Source organism: Hylobates moloch, unplaced genomic scaffold (genome assembly GCF_009828535.3).
Source record: "Hylobates moloch isolate HMO894 unplaced genomic scaffold, HMol_V3 SCAFFOLD_11, whole genome shotgun sequence".
Lineage (NCBI taxonomy): Eukaryota > Metazoa > Chordata > Mammalia > Primates > Hylobatidae > Hylobates > Hylobates moloch.
The window spans coordinates 67,453,671-67,473,606 of NW_026652286.1; the positions used below are offsets into that span (position 1 = coordinate 67,453,671).

The 19,936-nt window shown below is 41.1% G+C and overlaps 1 protein-coding gene across 13 annotated transcripts in view; it reads left to right on the forward strand.

Moving 5' to 3' along the window:
- AMOTL1 (angiomotin like 1) overlaps positions 1-19,936 on the forward strand; it is a 136,641-nt gene that overhangs the window by 94,497 nt on the left and 22,208 nt on the right. For 10 of the 13 annotated variants that reach the window (XM_058446614.1, XM_058446607.1, XM_058446605.1 and 7 more), the window contains 3 exons: positions 10,149-10,220; positions 14,862-15,007; positions 19,252-19,401. In XM_058446614.1, coding sequence (XP_058302597.1) covers positions 10,149-10,220; positions 14,862-15,007; positions 19,252-19,401 — 368 coding nt within the window. The remainder of the gene's footprint in view (positions 1-10,148; positions 10,221-14,861; positions 15,008-19,251; positions 19,402-19,936) is intronic. The other 3 variants (XM_032167186.2, XM_032167187.2, XM_032167189.2) reach the window with 1 other exon arrangement.

Here is a 19,936-nt window from a genome sequence, read left to right on the forward strand (position 1 = left end):
ACCCCTGGAAATACCTCTTACCATTCTTAGCTGTGTCTTCTCGTCACGGAAACTTTTAAAAACTGTTTATTTCGAAAATGGATAGCGCTGCAGAATTCCCATCAGCTCTAGGCCAGAAAGCCAAAAATAAAATATTAGATGTGAAGAAACTGAACTGGTAGAAATGAAATTTCATTTTATTGGGGTTCTTAAATAGATATGTTGGAGCTTTGTTGTATTCTTGAATTGAGTGGGACCTGATTGGCTCTGCCATGTTTGTGTTATTCTGGGATAAACCCAAGTCATGTTTAAAGGTTGCACAAGAGCCTATCTCCACCGCTTTGGTATTTGCTGGGCACTGCAGGTTCAACATATCTGGTTAAACTCAAGTTTGTGTTAAGATTCTGGCTGTTAAATGATGTGCCTCTCTAAAAACAGAAGATTTCTTGGACTTTCAATGATTTGTTTAAAACAACATATTGATGAGTCATGGGTGTAAATGAGTCAGAACTATATGCATTTGATTTCCCTTAAAATTCTTGCGGGTCTAAAAATTAACAGAAAAAAATGTGTTGGACCATATTGTTTTAAAAATAATAATTTGCTGTTTTCAATGTAGCTGGCTGGCAATCATCATCTTACCCTTGAATCTTATTTTAGTTGTTTTTGTTTTCTGTCTCTTATAGTTAGGTTCTAGAGACTAAAATCATTTCCTAAAAGAAAATCCCTCCTGGTTTTTGTATTTCTATAAGGTCTTTTGTGAACCACACGTCAGAAGTTAAGATGACATAAACATTTATTCTGTTGACCCACATAGAGCATAAGGAGATTATTTTGAATTATTAGGTTTCATTACATCAGATGCTGTGGGTTTCTATCAAGCATCATTAGGAAGGAAGGCTAGATGTTGTCACATGTGAACACACTGATTTACCGCCTCTCATGGGCCAACCAGCACTAGTGCTTGCAGCTGCTCCTGACTCTGGGCTCCTTGGGGTGAAGCTCCTGTTACAGCATTTATTCTGCATCCTGTAAGGTCATGATTTATTTGGGTGACACTCCACTAAGTGGGAGAACTATAGACGTTCTTCACCAGTATTCATCCCCCATCAAAACCCCTTGCATCTTCATGTACCTGGCATTCAATAAATGTTTATTGAGAGAATGAATAAAAGTGGAAAGTCCTGGTGACAATAGGCTTGAAATTATCTTTATGCAGCATCAGTGTCAAAATATTCTTTTAAACTCAATGTTCCAGTCATGTTGAGAGAAACTCCAGGTAATCCTATGTTATTTCAAGACATTAGGGCAAAATTATTAAACTACTATCAGAATAAAAGCAATTTAAAAATAGCTGAATTTCTTTTTTTGCATTCTTTCTTCCTTCCTTTTTTTTTTTTTTTTTTTAGAATAGAAGAATATCCAGATAATAGGAGTCTTTCATTATTAAGAACAATAGTATTTCTCAAGAAAGGTGATGTTAGTATAGTCCATTTTTGGCTCCTTTAACTCCTTCCCATTTACCCTGCTGTGGATATGTTGGAGGTGAGAATTGGCCTGGTGTATAAAGGTTTTGGTAACAACTGGCCAGGTGCTCACACCAACCAATCCATAGGCCATGCTGGACACTGCAGATCTGCACCATGAGCAAAGAGAAAGGATTGTCCAAGAAGCCTGCCAGGGTGACATTATTTTGATCAAGAAAATTGTCTTAACTGATTCTCCTGAAAATGACCCTTACATGTAGTAGGACCATGCAGTTCTAAAAATCAAAGTTTTGTGGGTCCAGGCTCCAGCAAATTGTCTTGGATCAGCTGCCACATCTCCTGAGTCCTGGTGTCTTACTAACAGGCTCAGAGACCTGAAGTTAGATGCTTAATCTACCTGCAGCTCTATTTCCTTTAAAGTAATAGAAGAATGAATCTCCCAATTTAGCTGCCAGAGCTCTGAGGGCTAACCAGTGATAGGAAATGTGAAGCAGAGCCTATAAAATACATGTATTCTGCAACACTTATCCCTGCCTTCTTGCATCTATTTTGGCATGCACCTTCTCCAGAAGGACCTGCCAACTTTCAGGGTAGGAGAGTGGGCCGTGTTCCCAAAGAATGCCTGCGTGGTTTACTGAGCCTCACTGACTTTGGAAAGCAAAGCATGTGAGTACTTAAGCCCACTTGATCAACCTTGACAGGCAGCACTGAGAAACTTCAGACCTACATGACAACCAGAAGTGCGCACAGCCTGCAGGGCATCTGTTTATGTTCAATCAAATCTCCTCCCCAAGTGTGAAAATTAATGTTACTCAATTTAGGCTCAAATTAGGTTCTGATTTGCCATGCTTAAAGAATGGAGCTGATTGAAGAAGTGCCTCTTGGTCATGTGTTGATGTCTGGCCTTTAGCAACTAAACATGGGTTATGATTTTCACGTTGTTGATTTTAAAATTATTTATTTGCTTGGCTTTCCTGTTATATATAAGGCTGAAAAATCAAGCATCTTGAACTTTTTAACATTCTTTGCACTACATAGCCAGATAGATGGATGGAGTAAGCACAAACTGGAAAACATACTGAAATCCATTTGCATTTCTTCTGGCATCAGGGAACCCTTGCTTTCCCTAATAATTCAGAACCAGGAAATCCACGTTCAGGCCTGAGCTTAAATTAAATGGCAGTTGCTTAGGGAGGAGTTCCTGAGATACGGTTAGATCTTCCTTTTATATACTCCCCCAGCACTGTGTACTTTTTTCCACTGTAAACACTCATCACAACGGTAAATAAGTAATTGTTTGGATAATCCTTTTCTATCTTCCCCCACTAAACTGTACACACCATAAGGGGAGGGGCCCTGTCTGTCATCTTCACATTGGAGTCCCAACTCATTGTATGTTCAGAACCTGGCATAGTGCCTGGCACTTAGAGGCATTTAATAAATATTTGCTGGACATTGAATGAAATGATCATTATCATTTATTCAAGCAAACAGTCATATAGGCTATCTACTATCAACTCACTGTGTTTTAGGCCACAAGTCAGCAAACTCTTTCTGTTAAGGGCCAGCTGGTAAATATTTCAGGCTTTGAGAGCCACAGCTACTCAACTCTGTCCCTGTAGCCCCAAAGCCACCATAGATGATCTGTAAACAAATGGGTGTAGCCATGTTCTAATAAAAACCTTATTTACCAAAACAGGCTGTGGTCTGGGTTTGGCCTGCCGGTCATACTTTGCTGACCTCAGTTCCAGGAACCTAGTCATGGAAACGGAAGAAGAAAGAACCCTAACAAAAGGAGAAAATATTGAAGGAAGATGCAAAATAAAGAACTTCAAAAGTATTCCCTAGATCTTACTTCGTAAATTGCCTTAATGTATAAATCAAGATATAATTGTTATTTTCTCTCTTAATCCCACATCAGGGGAACATAATTATTATCATTTTAGAAAAACAGAAAACTGAGACACAGAAATGCAGTCAAAAATTTTAGTTTCCCAGTGAGGATTCAAAATTATCTAATGATGGAGAAAGGTCTGAGCAGGACTAGCCCTGTGGTTATCCATGATAGTTAATTGGCTGGATAGTGAAGTCTTAGGGGTGCCTCTCCCAGTGGTGCCATAAATTCTCACCATAAGGATCCTACTGTGAAATGAGGCCTGCAGATCTGGATATCAGATTTGGAGAGTACCTTAAAGGTTACAAGTATGGTTACCAGCAGTGCATGTGTCTTCAGAACCAGAGCCCAGTAACCAGCCATCTGATGGCCGCCACAAGTGTCAGTGTTTTTGGAGGCTGTGGAGCTGCTGGTTACAAGTGTATCCTCAGGTGGAGTTGCAGGTTTGCTCCCCAGTTTCCATCCTTCAGGTCCCGCCTGGTTCAGGCCAGACCGGCTGTGGTCATTTAACAACAGTAACAGCTGCCAACACTAATTGAACACTGATTGAGCACTTACTGTGAGCCAAGCACTCTGCTAGCCCTCACAGGTACATTGTCTCTTTTACTGTTCCAAACAAACCTTTGAGATAAGTATTGCAGGTATTTTACAGATGGAGATATTGAGGCACAGGAAGATTAAGTAACTTGCCCATGGTCATACAGGCTGATAACTGAAGCAGACAGATTTTGAACCTAGGTCATTCGATTCTGGAGCCCAAACTTATACTGAACTGCCATGGGGAAGCCACCTCCTACAAACCAGGTGAGTGGAGAGATGTTAGAATGTGAGAGGTGGCAATGTTGAACTCCCGGTGATTTTAGAGCTCATTAGTGTAGGGTTCACATTTTACAAAGAAGAAACTGCAACCGGAGTGATCAAGTGTTTAATGGCTAAACCACAACTAGAATTAGGACCTCCTTTTTCTTATTTGTTGCTTCCCGTTTTCCAAAAGGTCAATTCTGTTGGCTCTGGGATTGACTGAGGATTTCATGTTTTTACACTGCGAAGGATCTTGGATGGTAAATGAACAAAGTTTTTATACTAGAAAATTTTTATACTAGAAGTCTTAATTGGTTGCAAATTATTTAGCCCAGTGCTGTGACTTAATACTAATGTATTCAGATCTTCTCAAGTGAGTTCCAACTACTGGAATTAACATTCTGTGCCTTTGGCTTTTACATCTATCTTTGAACTAGAGCCAATTATAATAAAAGGCCTTGTTGGATAATCCAGTATATCCTCTTCAGATACCACCTGCCCCAAATTTATTTTCTTGAGATCAGAATAGAGCTTAGAGTTAGAAAGAAAGAAAAGAAAGAAAGAAAGAAAGAGGAAAGAAAGAAAACTTTCAAAATGTTTGTGAAATCAAACTTTACTCTCTGGATGAGAAAAATTAAAAAATAAGCAGAATACAACGAGTAACTCCATGGTGTGGTTTCTTACAATTAGTTTTCAAAACTATTTTTAGTTCATGAATTATAGTGAGAGCCTACAGCTGTATCTTAATGGATTCAGAGAACTTTTGAGGGGACAAAGTGTTTGTTTTAAGTCCAGAAAATTTGGTCGTAGACCATTAAAAATAAGCTTGCATCTGTTACTAATTTTCTTTTTGCTTACAAAGACTGGTTTGGTAGAAAGAAGGGGAAAAAAAGGAATCTATTCAAAGCAAGTTGCAAAAATGACAGTGGGAGGGGTTACAGAAGTTAAAAGAAGGGAGAGAATATAATTGTAGACAACTCATTTCTTTATCCCTGATCAGTCCTAGCATAAACAACTTTTTCCGCCGGATGTAATGATTTCCCTAGCATAACGTCTATCTTTGGGGCAAGGTTTGGTTAAGCCATATCTGCCATTCAGAGGGGCCACTTAAAACACACACACACACACACACACACACACACACACACACACACATTGTAATAATGCCCTAATTAATGCCTTAGTTAAAACAAATATAAGTATATACATGTTATATACATATTATATATACCTATGTTTGTTTTATACCTATATTGATTTCAATTAAGACATTATTTACATCCAATAAAATTTACACACTTAAATGTCCTATTTCCTGAAATGTAACAATGAGCACAATCAAGGTACAGAACTTATATAGCTAGTTTGGCTTCTCCTCACCTCTGTAAGTGAGCTGCTACTCCCCTGTCTCCTTCTGTTCACACTTTAACACCTTCAGATCATTATTCTTTGTATTATGGCCAGGTTTTATGGTTGTTCTCTGCACAGGAGCCAAATCGTCCAGGAGGGTCTTACTTTGTCATATCTGTCAGTTTTTTATATTAAGAAAAGAGAAGGCAAGACCAGGCACTGTGGCTCACACCTGTAATCCCAGCACTTTGGGAGGCTGAGGCGGACTGATTACTTGAGGTCAGGAATTCAAGACCAGCCTGGCCAACACCATGAAACCCCATCTCTACTAAAAATACAAAAATTAGCTGGGTGTGGTGGCACGCACCTGTAATCCCAGCTATTCTGGAGGCTGGGGCAGGAGAATCGCTTGAGCCCAGAAAGCAGAGGTTGCAGTGAGCCAAGATGGCACCACTGCACTCCAGCCTGGGCCACAGAGCCAGACTCTGTCTCAAAAAAAGAAAGAAAGAAAAAAGAAGACAAAAAAGCACTTTTCTTCAGTGGTGGTTACAAAAAGTTTAAGTCTTCAGGTTTGATTTAAAATGGAATCACTAGTATGTATATAGTCAAAACCAAGAGCCCTGTGCATCCTATATTTATGTGACATTATTAATTCATTGTCTAGTTTATTATGCTGTCAGCAGTGATGTCGAAGTAGCAGTACATTTTTATTTCAAGTAAAACAAAATAAAGTGAAAGGTTGAACAGTACATTTGGAAGCTGAGCTGGATGAATGGGTGTCTCCTCAGTCAAGCAATTTTGTAAAGTGCATATGTAATAAACTTGGGTGGGTAAAAAAACCAATGAATTATACCTAAATGTGTAAGCACAATTTCCAGAAGTAAAATGCAATGTGAAGAATAACTAGATCAGAGAAAATTGTATTTAAGAGAACTTTTACAGGTAGAGAGTCAAATAAATATTATACCAAATCCTACCTGAGATATTTTACTTTTGGTGCTTTAAACTCACTGTGGGTTCTGGATAAGAGCAATAGATAAATTATATAAAGTAACAAAAATATTATAACTATGTTAAGACAAAAATGTGTTGTTTTCTTATATTAGACCAATAGAAGATTTTGTGGTTAGGCTTTGTTGCTTTTCAGTAACAAGTATTTGAAAACTGTTTTAAAAACTCAGTTAGAATTTGATTATATACCAATAGCATCCTCTTATTCAATAAGCTGTTGCCTAAACTTAATTTCTTCACATATAAGACACGTCAGTTATCTTAGATCTTTAGAGTCCTACGAAGATAGAAGGGTTTCGACGCACTGTGAAGAGAGCTTAGTCACTATGAAGAGGTCCAGTAGGAAAAATGAGACAGACACACATCAGCCACTGGACCTGGAGTGCAAGGCAGAATGTGGCAAGTACCTGTTAGAGAACCACACTCAAAAGAACCCCCACCTCAAAAAAAAAAGTGGGTTCGGGGAGAAGCCTGTAGCCTTTAGGGTGGGCCTTGAAAAGTAATTAACAGTTTAGAAGAATTTTGCTGCACAGCACTGTGTCAACAGGGACACTCCTATCCTTTTACATTTAGGCAACAGAGTTTGAATAAATCCATTGCACTTTAGGCTTTACCTCATTTTCCCATATTATCCATCTCTCCAGAAGATTTCTTCTCCACATTTTAACAGCAGCCATTTCCACAAATCTTTGTCTCTTTTGTAATGACTAAACTAGTAGCTTTCAAACTCAGAACTCTTGTTCAGATAGTGTGGAAGCGTAATACATAAAATGAAGGACAGCTGAAGAAATTTCTGGCTGAGATGGGTTCATCTTCAGAGCTCCTCTCCTTCCCACTTCCCAACATCCCTTCTCTCCCTTCCCTCTCTTCCCTGTCTCTCTCCCAGGGCTCTGCAGAACAGTTTGGTTTGAATTCCCCTTCTTAATTTTCCTTATTACAGAACTCATTTAAAAACACTCCACTCTCTCTGCCGTTTAAAACCAGCCCTCGCTGGAGTGTTCCTGTTTGTGAATAGACCCACCTTAACCACCCACTTGCAGCCTATGTATCCAGCCGCCTGGCAGAACCCTGGTAATCTGCACCAGAGCTCAGGGACAGCAGAAAGCTGAAGACCCTTTCCCCAAATAACAAGCCTCCTTACCCAAGAAACCATCAGCAAATTTTAAAAAGACAACAAAAAATCAAACCAGCATCTTCTAAGGTCAGCGTTGTATCATATTACTTTTCTGTTTGTGAATTAATATGTGGCTTTAAAAAGTAGATCGTATTTCCTGTTGTTTTGCATCAAGCCTCATGTGAATTGATCACTCGTACGTGTTGTAAACAGTGCTCTTTTTGGATTCTATTTTTTTGAGTCTTTTTTCTAGGTTCATCAGTTTGACTCAAACTGTGGTGAGGATGTGGGGGCAGATGTTAAGAAGGGGCCCCTGAGTGTGGAATATCTTTGAGGCAGAAGGAACCTAAATAGTTTTGTAGACAGTAAAGTCAATGAAATATCTTCCTATTGTCTTTCCACTCCCACAACCTCAGAAAAAAAGAAATTACCTTTGGTATCAACAAGGACTTTCTAATAAATCTGACCCTTCAATTACCCTATAAATTGTAGCTGTCCCTTGGAATAGAATCCTCTCCAACATCTGTTTAGTATTATCAGATATGGTGCCAGCGATCTTGGAGCTGAGGGATCATTGAGGAAGAAGAAATGGAAGAGAAACTAGGGAGGGATATTGTGGCAGATAATTATTTGGACATCTTTTCATAAGAGGAGTTCATTTCAGCAGCATTGTGGAGAAGTTTCTAGTTAACAGAGTTGATGCCATTGGTGTTGATCAGCACCGGACTAGCTGGGCAGATAGCATGAAAGTTGTCTATTTCATAGAGCATTCCAGGTTAGGAGGCACTGGCCTCTTCACACAGAGGTTCATTCTCTGAGTGAACCTCCAGTGCTGGACTTGGGGCTCTAGCACGGTACATAGGGGCCTGGACACTGCTGTACATGGCTCCCCTCAGTCTCCCTACTCAGCCTCTCCTTTGTCTGTGGCCTTTTCTCTGGTAACGCCCTTTAAGCTGTCTTCACTCAGAGAGTCCCAGAGACTGTACCTCTAAAATCAGTCGTTAGCATTTCCGAGGTTCATTGTTGTGCCTGCCTCCTCCTCCTTTAACTCTGCCACCACCACCCCCTTTTCCCACATCCAAGAACCTTCCTTGAGAAGTGCCAGAGAGATACTTTACTCTCCAGAAGCAGGTGCCAAAATGGGCTAGTTATGTATCACTATGGGAGCATTTGGAATTTGGAGCTTGAACAGAATTAGCTTGGCCTATTTTTATGCCTTCATACCTCTCTCTCTCTCTCTCTGTTTCTCTCTTTCTTCTCTCTCTCTCTCTGAGAGATCTAAACCCCCCAAATCCAGTTGGTTAAGGATCAAACCTTGATTCCAGCTGAAAAAGGAAAAGAATACTGTCTTAGTTCATCTTCTGCTGCTGTAACAGAATACCACAGACTGGGTAATTTACAAACAATAGAAGTTTATTTGGTCCATAGTTCGGGAGGCTGGGAAGTCCAAGAGCATGGTGCTGGCACCTGGTGAGGGCCTTGTGCTCTGTTATTGCATGGCCAAAGGGCAGGAGGCAGAAATGATCCCATGAGACAGAATCAAGCAGTACTCATTTTTTAAATCAGTAGCCTATTCCCACAATAACCAACCTATTCATACAGTAACAGTATTAATTTATTCATGAGGGCTGAACCCTCATGGCCTAATCACCTCTAAAAGGCCCCACCTCTTAATACTGTTACAATGAGCATTAAGTTTCTAACACATGAAAGTTGGGGGACCGTGTTCAAACCATAGCAAACACCTATGTTTTACCTACCAAGCACTCCAGTGACTTAGACACTCCTTGATCAAGCAGGCAGTAGCTAGACTCCTCTCTCTCTTCAGCTACATGGGGTAGGGAAAAACTTCTCAAAAATCCATTATATCAGAAAGCCCTAGAAATGAATTCCTACGTAGGAAGTGCTGGCTTACAGGTTTGCTGTCCTCAGAAGCCCCAGCCATAAGTGGGAGCACTGAATATGAAGCTGTAGCACAGCACATAGAGCCCTGACCTTATACCCACATCCACCCTCAGTGTTTCTTAACTGCAGTAGCTAACACGGTAGAACAGGGTCTTATGTCCCATGGATCAGCTGGCAGTTAGGCTTAGTGCTCAGATAGTAATCACAGAAACAGTTTCAGCAGGGTGTCCACTTGGAACCTTACCCAGAACTGACAAAGGAGAAGGTTAAGACAGAAAGGGGACATCTTTGAATTATTGGGCCTATTTCTACTTTCCACCACTTGTGTTCTTTCCTCAAGCAAGGGAGACTAACATACGGGTTGAGACACAAATGGGACCACCATTCGACATTGTACATGTGTCATAGCTTGTTTTGCTTCAGTTTTCTATTTGTCAAATGGGGCTTATGTGAGGATTATATGTTGTAAAGCTCTTGGGACAGTAGCTGGGACATGGTAAGTCCCCAGGAATATATGTTAGCTCTTGTTATTTATCAAGTATTAGTATTATGTGCCAAGTCCTGTGGTAGGCATTTTACTGATACTCATTTTAATCCTCACCTGCAGTTCTGCAAAATAGATCTTGTGACTTTCATTTGAGGAGATGGAGTCTCAGAGAGGTAAAGTCATGTGTCCAAGGTGAGCTGCTATGTGAAGGTGCCAAAATCAAACCAGGTCGGCCTGGCCACACAGCCTGTGCCATCACTGTGGTTTCAAGAGTAAACAGTGTATGAGCAGACATCCTTCCATGTAAATGGGACCAGAGCCATCAAGCTAAACAGCTCCCTACGCCACACAATTCAGGGTAGTTCATATCAACTGAGTAAACAGACCATTCTGGGCAAGAATTCCCTTGTCAACTTGCCTGTTCTAGGAATTCTCAGTATATATACTGGATATACTCTCTATATTTGGTATATATTCTCAGTATATATACCAAAAATTCATCATGAGGCTTGTCTTTCTTGAGACCCATTCTAAGATGCTTAGCTAATAAACTGAAGGACCTTCTTATGAGGTGGTTTCACCATGGGACTGTCCCTTGTTGTCTCCCAAAGGATAACTTCTTTGAGTGAGTCTGATACACTTCATGGTCCCCATGTCTCCAAGAGTTGGGGAGCATAGCTAGCCCACCTTGTAGGCTCACTGCCTTGATACCCCATCTTCCTCACTCCCTGCCCTGAATTAGCTGTCCTTCCTGTGTTCTCACAGCACCCTGTGCATGCATCTGTTAGAGAAACTTGTCACATTCCCTTTGCGCATGTCCTTACATCTTTTCCCACCAGATCAAGTGCAGAATGCTACATCCTACTCACCTCATAGCCCTAGAATTTATCATACTTCCTGTAACAACAATAATAGCCAGTGTTATCGAAGTTGACATTCATCGGGAACTTACTATATGCCTTTTGAAATAAGTACTATTGTGATGCTTACTTTAAAAGCAAAGAAGCTGAAGCACAGAGAGGTTTGTTTACTACCTGAGTCACAGAACCATAAGTGGAAGAGCTGGGTATGAACCCAGGCAGTATTCTGATGCCTCTGTGTAGTAGATGCTTCATTAGTTAATATTTGTAAATGGATACACATGTGAATGTAATTGCTATGTTTTCAGAGATATATGACCTGTGACATAACTTAAATCTGTGCAACAATAAGCTATGTTATAATGGGGCTCTTCTATCCCTATGTGTGCTTGGAGAGGAGGGGCAGTACAGGGCTGTGTTTGGGAACACGCATTAGATATAAATGCAACTTCTGTTTCTGCCGTTGATGATCATCACTTCTGTGGGCAAGTTACTTACCCTTTTTTTAGTGGCATTTTCCTCAGCTGGAAAGTAAGAATTATGGTGCCTACCTCATACAGTAAACTTAGAATAAAGAGACTACTGTAAGTAACCATTCCTGGAACACAATACTTATTCAACAAACATGGGAAGATATTGTTACTACTATTGTCATGAGCATTGTTTTTAAAACTTTATAATTGACAACACTACTTCCTATCAGTGGACAAGGAGTTCTGAACCAGTGTGAGTGATGCTAAATGATACTGCTGGAGCTTGAAGTCTAAAGTCACCAAATTCAGGACAGAGATATTTGACCCATGAATTTCAGAGGTCTACAAAACACTCCAGAAACGAATGTAGCTTTTGTCCAATCTCCACATCTTTGTCTGTAGTGTACACTGTGGGGTTTAGGGGGCCAGGGCAGAGGAAGGAACCAGAGGTTTCCATGATCAGTACCAGCCATCTGATGTGTCGCGGCTTTGTAAGTGAGCAGTGGGTTCAAAGATCGAGTGGACAGCTGCATAACAAAGGCTGTTAGGAGATCACGAGGATGCTGAATACCTAATAGCTAACAGGAACTATGACTTATTGTTCAGTGGACACTGAACTTGGCACATAATAGAGACTCATTCATTCAACAATATTTTTGAGCCAGGTGCTCTTATTGGCCCAGGAAATCAATAATAATCAAACAAAGTCCTTTATACTTTATAAGCATCGTCTTCATCAATAGCATCATCATAATAACACTGTGATGTAGATGTTACCATTGCCATTTGATAGATGAGGGAGCTGAGGCACAGAGAGGTTGAATACCTCACCTGAGGCCTCATAATTGTAAAGTAGTGAGCCTAGGAATTGAATCCAGGTCTTTCTCATGCTAAAAATCCTTTCTTTAGCTACAATATGATACTGCTTATCAAGCAAGTAGCAAATGCTGAGATCATGTATGTATGCGGTGGGGGGGTGTTGGAGGGGTAGGGTGTTTGTTGACTCAGGACTATCTAAATAGCTATCATTGTGACATAGCAATCAATAATAGTGATCACTGATTTGCAGAACATGAGAGGCTTTGGTTGTGGCTTCTATTCTTGAGCTCAGACTATCATTTTATTACTTCTGGTCAACATCAGTGTATACTTGGTGGCCCTCAACAAAGAGAAGAACTTTTATGCTTAGGTTGATAACCAGGTAGAAACTCTGAGATCCTGTGGTTCATTTCCAGGATGTCTGCTTAGTAATAGTGCCCTCCAGAGCTTGGACAAGGCCAGCAGGCACTATGCCATTGAGGTGTTGTCCAAACCTAGGGTTAGGTGGTCAAATATCAGTGACTTTGCACAGAAAGAGTGAGGTGCTTTGGTCCCTTCAGGGCTGTGGATGGGGGCGGGAAGCGCTAGTGGGCTGCTACCGACCCGTTTGTTTAGGTCTCTCACATGCCTGTTGTTGTTGAAGTCTCACATGCCCATGGATTGGGAAGGAAGTTTCAGAGGCACCATTTCAAATGCTGCAGAAAGGAAGAAGGGGCAGTGCAGTGGGTCACTGCAGTGGGGCATAAAGAGCCCAGAAGTAGTGCTCTGCTCTGAGTCAGGATCTTGGTGGCCTCACCTTGTTTTCAGGGGATGCCATTGTTTCTAGGAAGCACAGCCGCCACTTAGCTTTACAAGTCAGCTCCTTCAGTCTGTCAATTCAGAAGCTGTTCCATTGCCCTCTGATCCTATCGACATAATTTGACAATGCAAGGGTTGTGCAGTCAAGAAGGAAGGACATTGTACTGGGACATCAGGAAAACCAAATTCTGGCCCTGGCTCTGTCCCCTCTGGCGGGGAGACCCTGGACAAGTGCCTTTGCTCCTCAGGGCTTTCTCTTCTCAGCAATGAAGCAAAAGAGGGAGAACTGGATGTTGATGTTTCCCGTGATCCTTTCTGGCTCTAAAGTTGTGAGTTTATTTGATATTTGCAGCCTTACAGTGTCATTTTAATTTCCACGCCCTGTATTTAAAACCACATTTTTCTGCCCTGTTAGTGTGCTGCATTCTTTCTATTGCTTCAGAACACATAGTGCTGGTCCTTAATGTCTGGTAACTATTCATTAAATTAACGAATGAATATAGATGGAAATATGAATGAATGCAAACACTGTTAACCACTGGTTAACCACTGATGTTGCTTCCAGACTTGGGTTCTCTGTGGTTCAGTGTGGGTTGCTAGGAGGATTGAGATAGCCAGTATGGAACATTGAAATGGCGTGGGCACATAGAAATCCATTTCTAACTACTATTGTTGCTGCTACTATTGTAATTCTATGCCTCATTTTCTATAAATACAGAATAGTATGCGTACGGTTTTGTAACTACCTGTTTTCACTAAGGAGACTTTTTTTCATGTCACTAGTATTCTCTTATTTAATTTTAATGGCTGCATCCTATCAGAGAGTTTCTAGAAGTTTATTTGGCCAATCTCTTACGTATTGTTTGTTCAAGTTTTTCCATATTATAAGCAACGTATCTAAATAGTCTTATTTTTTAAAAACAACATATTGCTTTTGCAACATGAAAAGTATTTTCAATAATGGTGGCGGGCGCCTGTAGTCCCAGCTACTCAGAGAGGCTGAGGCAGGAGAATGGCGTGAACCTGGGAGGCGGAGCTTGCAGTGAGCCAAGATTGTGCCACTGCACTCCAGCCTGGGCGACAGAGTGAGACTCCGTCTCAAAAAAAAATAAAATAAAATAAAATAAAGAAATGCTCATCCCATGACACTATCGACGCTGCCTGCTTAAGCTAAAACAGTAGAGAAGTCTGTATAGGACGATGGGTAACTAAGAGCACATCAGCCTTGGCTTACCACATGCAAAGAGAGGCAGTGATCGCCATCATTACATTATCATTGAATGAAAGAAAAGCAGTTTTCCTAAATCTAAAGCCTTGTCCCTTTCCCATTTTTAGCAGGAAAAGGAGAAATTGTGGGGCCAGGTCATATGGGAAGAGTTTCTACCCGGAGATTGGAGGCCTGAGCTTGATGCTCCCCTCTGCTGTCTAGCCTCAGGCAAAGAGTTTACCTCTCTGGACCTTGGTTTATTTTTCTATGAATGAGAATATTAATATTATTATTAATATTACCCACCCTTTCACCACAGATTTGGAAAATGGAAGCAGGGAAGGTTGTAAGCATAAAATGTAATAGTAGATACAAGATTAATTTGAAGTATGAAAGTCAATGTTGTAGAGAAGTGAGTTATCGAGAATATGGGGTCACTGGTTCTTTGTGTACTGTTCACAAGTATGGCCTGGAATGTATCTACCGTTGACAGTGGTTTTTGAGAAAACCATTACCTTCCATACCACCACTATTAAAAGGGAGCAGAAACAGCAATTCAGTCCTCCACTATTTGCATGCTTTTTTATTTTTAATCCTTGCCAGATGTAGACTGGCCGTGAGCCCAGAGGGTGAGCAATTTCTGATAGAGGTAGTTTTGTTCTTGTTTCCCTTCTAGACAAAGAATTCTTGAAGGAAAAGGAGAAATTAGAAATGGAGTTAGCAGCAGTGCGGACTGCAAGTGAGGACCATCGGAGACACATCGAGATCCTGGACCAGGCTTTGAGCAATGCCCAGGCCAGGGTTATCAAGCTGGAAGAGGAGGTGAGACCAGGCTGTGGGGATTTGGTGGGGAAGCAGAGCCCAGAGGGCTTCCACTTTCTTTTCCTAACCCAACTACTTTAACCAGAGCCAATTCCAAGGAGTTGAGACAGGGGAGGGATATGGGAAACTTCTCAAATAAAAGTGAATAAAAACAGAGTCTATGATATTCTAGAGCCAGGCAAAGTATGGAAAGCACACGGGAATCCCATCAGCAAAGCACTCACACTCGGTGTAAAGCCCAGCCTACAGCCCATTGGTTGACACATGTCCTACCCAGGCATCATGCATTGCATTTAGTAGTTTCTGATGAAATCAACCCTTTAGCTTAAGCGTTATGAGGTAGCCTTTTCCTTGAAGCCTGACTGAGGAATTAAAATGACCATTTCCGAGGTCCAAGCTAAGGAATCCAGGCTATAGATGAAGAAGAAGAAAAGGAGCAGAGGCCTAGCCAGGCAGCCAGGGGCCTGCTGCCCTGCACCCTCCAGCGCCCTGCGGTGGTGGCAGCAGGTGCTTCTGTGCTACACAGGCTTACCTGAGCAGGATCCGTTCCAGGAAGTAGAAACCCAAAGTCTGTAAGAGTCTTAACTGAGAAAGTCTGCCTGAAGTGCTTAGCTTGTTGCTGGGTACAAAGGAAACAGTATTGTTACTAACCCAACTGTTGTTGAATAAAAAAAACGTCTCTTCAGAAAACCTCCCCGGATGCTAAGTAACAGGGATGTTTCATCAAATTTCAAACACAAGGATAAAGCAGCTGAAGAGGAAGATGATGGAGTAAACGAGGGTCTTGCCCATTGGAAGCCTTTAAAACCCCATAAGTCTTGCATAGAAACTACCATTTTAATACTAGCATAAGGATCTGGGGCAGCAGCCCCCATGGTATCTTCCATGTTGCCACTAAGGAACATATTAAATATGAAAACACTTGCCACAGAAAGTGACCTCAACCCCTTAAAGACAGGAGATCTGTTATGCTTAAGGGAGGCTTGGGCTTCTCATTATTGTCATCACTGAAATGACATCTCCATCTCCATGAGTGGAGCTAAGGAAAATCATGGTTTTTAAAATCTTTTAGTTTTAATATTTCTATTAAAGTAAAAATTAGTTGTGAGCTTCTTGAAGACAGGTTATAACAACCAATATGGGTCTTTTTAAAAATCATTATATTTATGTGAAATCTTTGGTTGGTTGAATGTAGCCTCTCCAGAATGTCTCATAGGTCTGCTGCCAGCATCACTCCTTTCTTTTTTTTTTTTTTTTTTTTTTTTTTTTATTATACTTTAGGTTTTAGGGTACATGTGCACAATGTGCAGGTTTGTTACATATGTATCCATGTGCCATGTTGATTTCCTGCACCCATTAGCTCGTCATTTAGCATTAGGTATATCTCCTAATGCTGTCCCCGCCCCCCCCACCCCCCACCCCACAACAGTACCCGGAATGTGATGTTCCCCTTCCTGTGTCCATGAGTTCTCATTGTTCAATTCCCACCTATGAGTGAGAACATGCGGTGTTTGGTTTTTTGTCCTTGCGATAGTTTACTGAGAATGATGTTTTCCAGTTTCATCCATGTCCCTACAAAGGACACGAACTCATCATTTTTTATGGCTGCATAGTATTCCATGGTGTATATGTGCCACATTTTCTTAATCCAGTCTATTGTTGTTGGACATTTGGGTTGGTTCCAAGTCTTTGCTATTGTGAATAGTGCCGCAATAAACATACGTGTGCATGTGTCTTTATAGCAGCACGATTTATACTCCTTTGGGTATATACCCAGTAATGGGATGGCTGGGTCAAATGGTATAATTAGAGTTTCCTTTAAGGGTCTTAATTCAGTTCAGATACTGACAGCCTACTGTAATTTACCGTGATGGGTAAGAGTGAACTCTAGAGCAGACAGCTGTAAATGAGAATCCTGGTTCTATGGCCTGTCAGCTGTGTGACCTTAAGCAAGTCATATAACCTTGAAGACTTTTCTCATCTCTAATGGCAATAATAAAGGACTTTACCTCCTCTTCCTATTGTTATTTGGAGGATTAAATGAGATACTACATATAAAGCACAATGCTTGGCATGGTAGTGTTCCGACAATGTTGGCTGATGTAATTACTGTTATTAATCATCCTAATCAGGATATATGCCTTGCTAGAATTAAGGTTGATACAAAGGTAAAGGAGACAGATTCCTGCCTTCAAGTTTTTTGCAATTGCTTCAGGATAATATTTATTCATTTAACAAATACTTATTGGGTGCCTACTAAATGCTGAGCGCTCTTCCAGGCATTGGGTACGCCCTGTTCACTCTGCCCAGTGGAGACCAAAATAGGCGAATCTCTTGGTGCTTATATTCTAGTAGCTACACATTCAGAAAGGTATATACAGTGGAAGATATGGTAAGTGGTGTATGAATCACACACACAAAATATTTTGTCAGATGAGGCTGCAGGAACCTTCACTTGCTAGGTCTTCAGAAGCCAGTGGAATTGAGCAATCAAAATCACAAGGAGTGAAAGGGCCAGATGAAAACCGATCCCAAGAACAGGTGTAAAAAAGTCTGTAAAGTTGCTCTCTCCTCCTTGAAAGGTCAAAGCATCTCCATTTTATTCCAGTGGCTTCAGCTAGGACAGGATATAGGTATAACTCACAGCAGTGCTGCCTGCTGAGTCAGAAAGCTCACCTAGCAGCTAAAACACTAGCATGTTCCAACTTGCCAGTGTCATCACTGAACTCAAGATTGAATACACCCAGGTGCAGAATGACAGGAAATAGCATCTGGTGTCTTCTCACCCAGGACCAAATCAAGTCGATGCCTAAGCCTCATTTTTGGCACTAGCCAGTTCTCAGAATGCTGTCAGTATGCCCAGGATTTATGAACATGGGCCAAACTCCTAATTGGAAGAAAACAAAGTGGGAGAGTAAGAGTTGGAAGTTGTTGGTCATAATTCTAAATTCATACCTGATGTGATATTTCCATAAATTATTTTAGCCTTAACTTCCATCTCCTCAGTTATTGTGTTGTTGAATATTCACTATGCACTTCCCATCTCTTCAAGGCTGCCAACTACCTATCTATAAAGGACTCTGAAATCTTTAGGACAAAGTTACTCCATAGATATCTGTAATAAGAAAATTTTTTTATTTATTCACACATACATAAATGAGTACACATGCATATATACATACATACCTAATTTCTCTATTATAAATGTAATTTATGCTTATAGAAAACTTGAAAAAATATAGAAAAGAATAAAGAAGTAATTGCCATTCTGTCATATAGATAAGCATGCTTAATGCTCTAAGTATTTCATTCCTGCCTTTTTTTCACAGATAGATAGACATCGTTATGATAATGTTGTATATAATTTTTGATTCTGGATTTTTTACTTGATGTTATAGAATAAGCATTTCTTCATGATGTCAAAAACTTTTTTTAATTCTATTTATTTTATGTTATTTTTAATTTTACTTTAATTTCCGGAATGCAAGCGCAGAACGTGTAGATTTGTTACATAGGTATACATGTGCCATGGTGGTTTGCTGCACCTATCAACCCATCATCCAGGTTTTAAGCCCCACATGCATTAACTATTTGTCCTAATCCTCTCCCTCCCCTCACCCCCAGCCCCCAACTTGCCCCAGTATGTTTTGTTCACCTCCCTGTGCTTATGTGTTCTCACTGTTCAGCTCCCACTTACGAGTGAGAACACGTGGTGTTTGGTTTTCTGTTCCTGTGTTAGTTTGCTGAGAATGATGGTTTCCAACTTCATCCATGTCCCTACAAAGGACATGATCTCATTCCTTTTTATGGCTGCATAGTATTCCATGGTGTCATCCAGTCTATCATGGATGGACATTTGGGTTGCTTCCATGTCTCTGCTATTGTAAATAGTCCTGCAATAAACATATGTGCAAAAACTATTTACCTCACTTCCAATGCCTGAAAATGTAGAAATTATTAAGCAATAAACAAGTATTGAGCTCAAAGCTGCACAACTTATCAAAAGCAGGTACCCCAGTAGGGTCTTCAATTTCTTACATCCTAGCCATTGTAGGTATAACTGGCAGCCTATGTGTAAATCTTTTCTGTTCCAGTGCACTTGAAGGATAGGAGTAGGGAGGTGGGAGGTACGTGCACCTGTGGTTTAAATAGGATCTCCACGTAATCTGACCCTACCTCCTCCACCCCAGCTTTGAGAATCAGTGGTCTAAATTCTGTGCTCTTTTTTACTCTTCTCCACTCAGTTACGAGAGAAGCAAGCATACGTTGAGAAAGTCGAGAAGCTGCAGCAGGCCCTGACGCAGTTGCAGTCTGCATGTGAGAAGAGAGAGCAGATGGAGCGGAGACTGCGGACTTGGCTGGAGAGAGAGCTGGATGCACTGAGAACCCAGCAGGTGAGGAACTGGGCATGGACTGGTGGAAGAATTAGATATGTTCATTCAGCAAACGTGTGGATGTTCTACCATGGGCCCGATGCTGCACCTTGCTCCCAGGATTCAGAGGGAAACAAGAACTCCCTGTCCTCAGTGAACCCAAACAAAAACCAGGAGAGAAGGTGAGCAGTCCACTCACTGGAGTGACAGATGTCCTCACAGAGAGAAAGTGGTCACCAGCTTGGGGCTGGGGAGAGCGGAATGCAGCATTAATGACTTCAAGAGGAGGACATTTGAGCTGGACATTGAAAGATGAGTTTTTGGGCATTCAAGGGCAAGAACATCATAGGTAGAGGGAGAATATGGTAAAGACAGGGCCATGAAACGACATGGCAGGTCCAGGGCAGCAGGGTGCAGGTAGCTAGGGGAGAATGCCCAGTGCAGTGGCTAGTGAGGAGACTAAGGCCACTTGTGGAGGGAATTTGGCAAAGCCGAGAGACTGGGCTTTTTCCTATAGTCAACAGAGTACCAACAACTGGGAGGTTTTTAAGCTGGA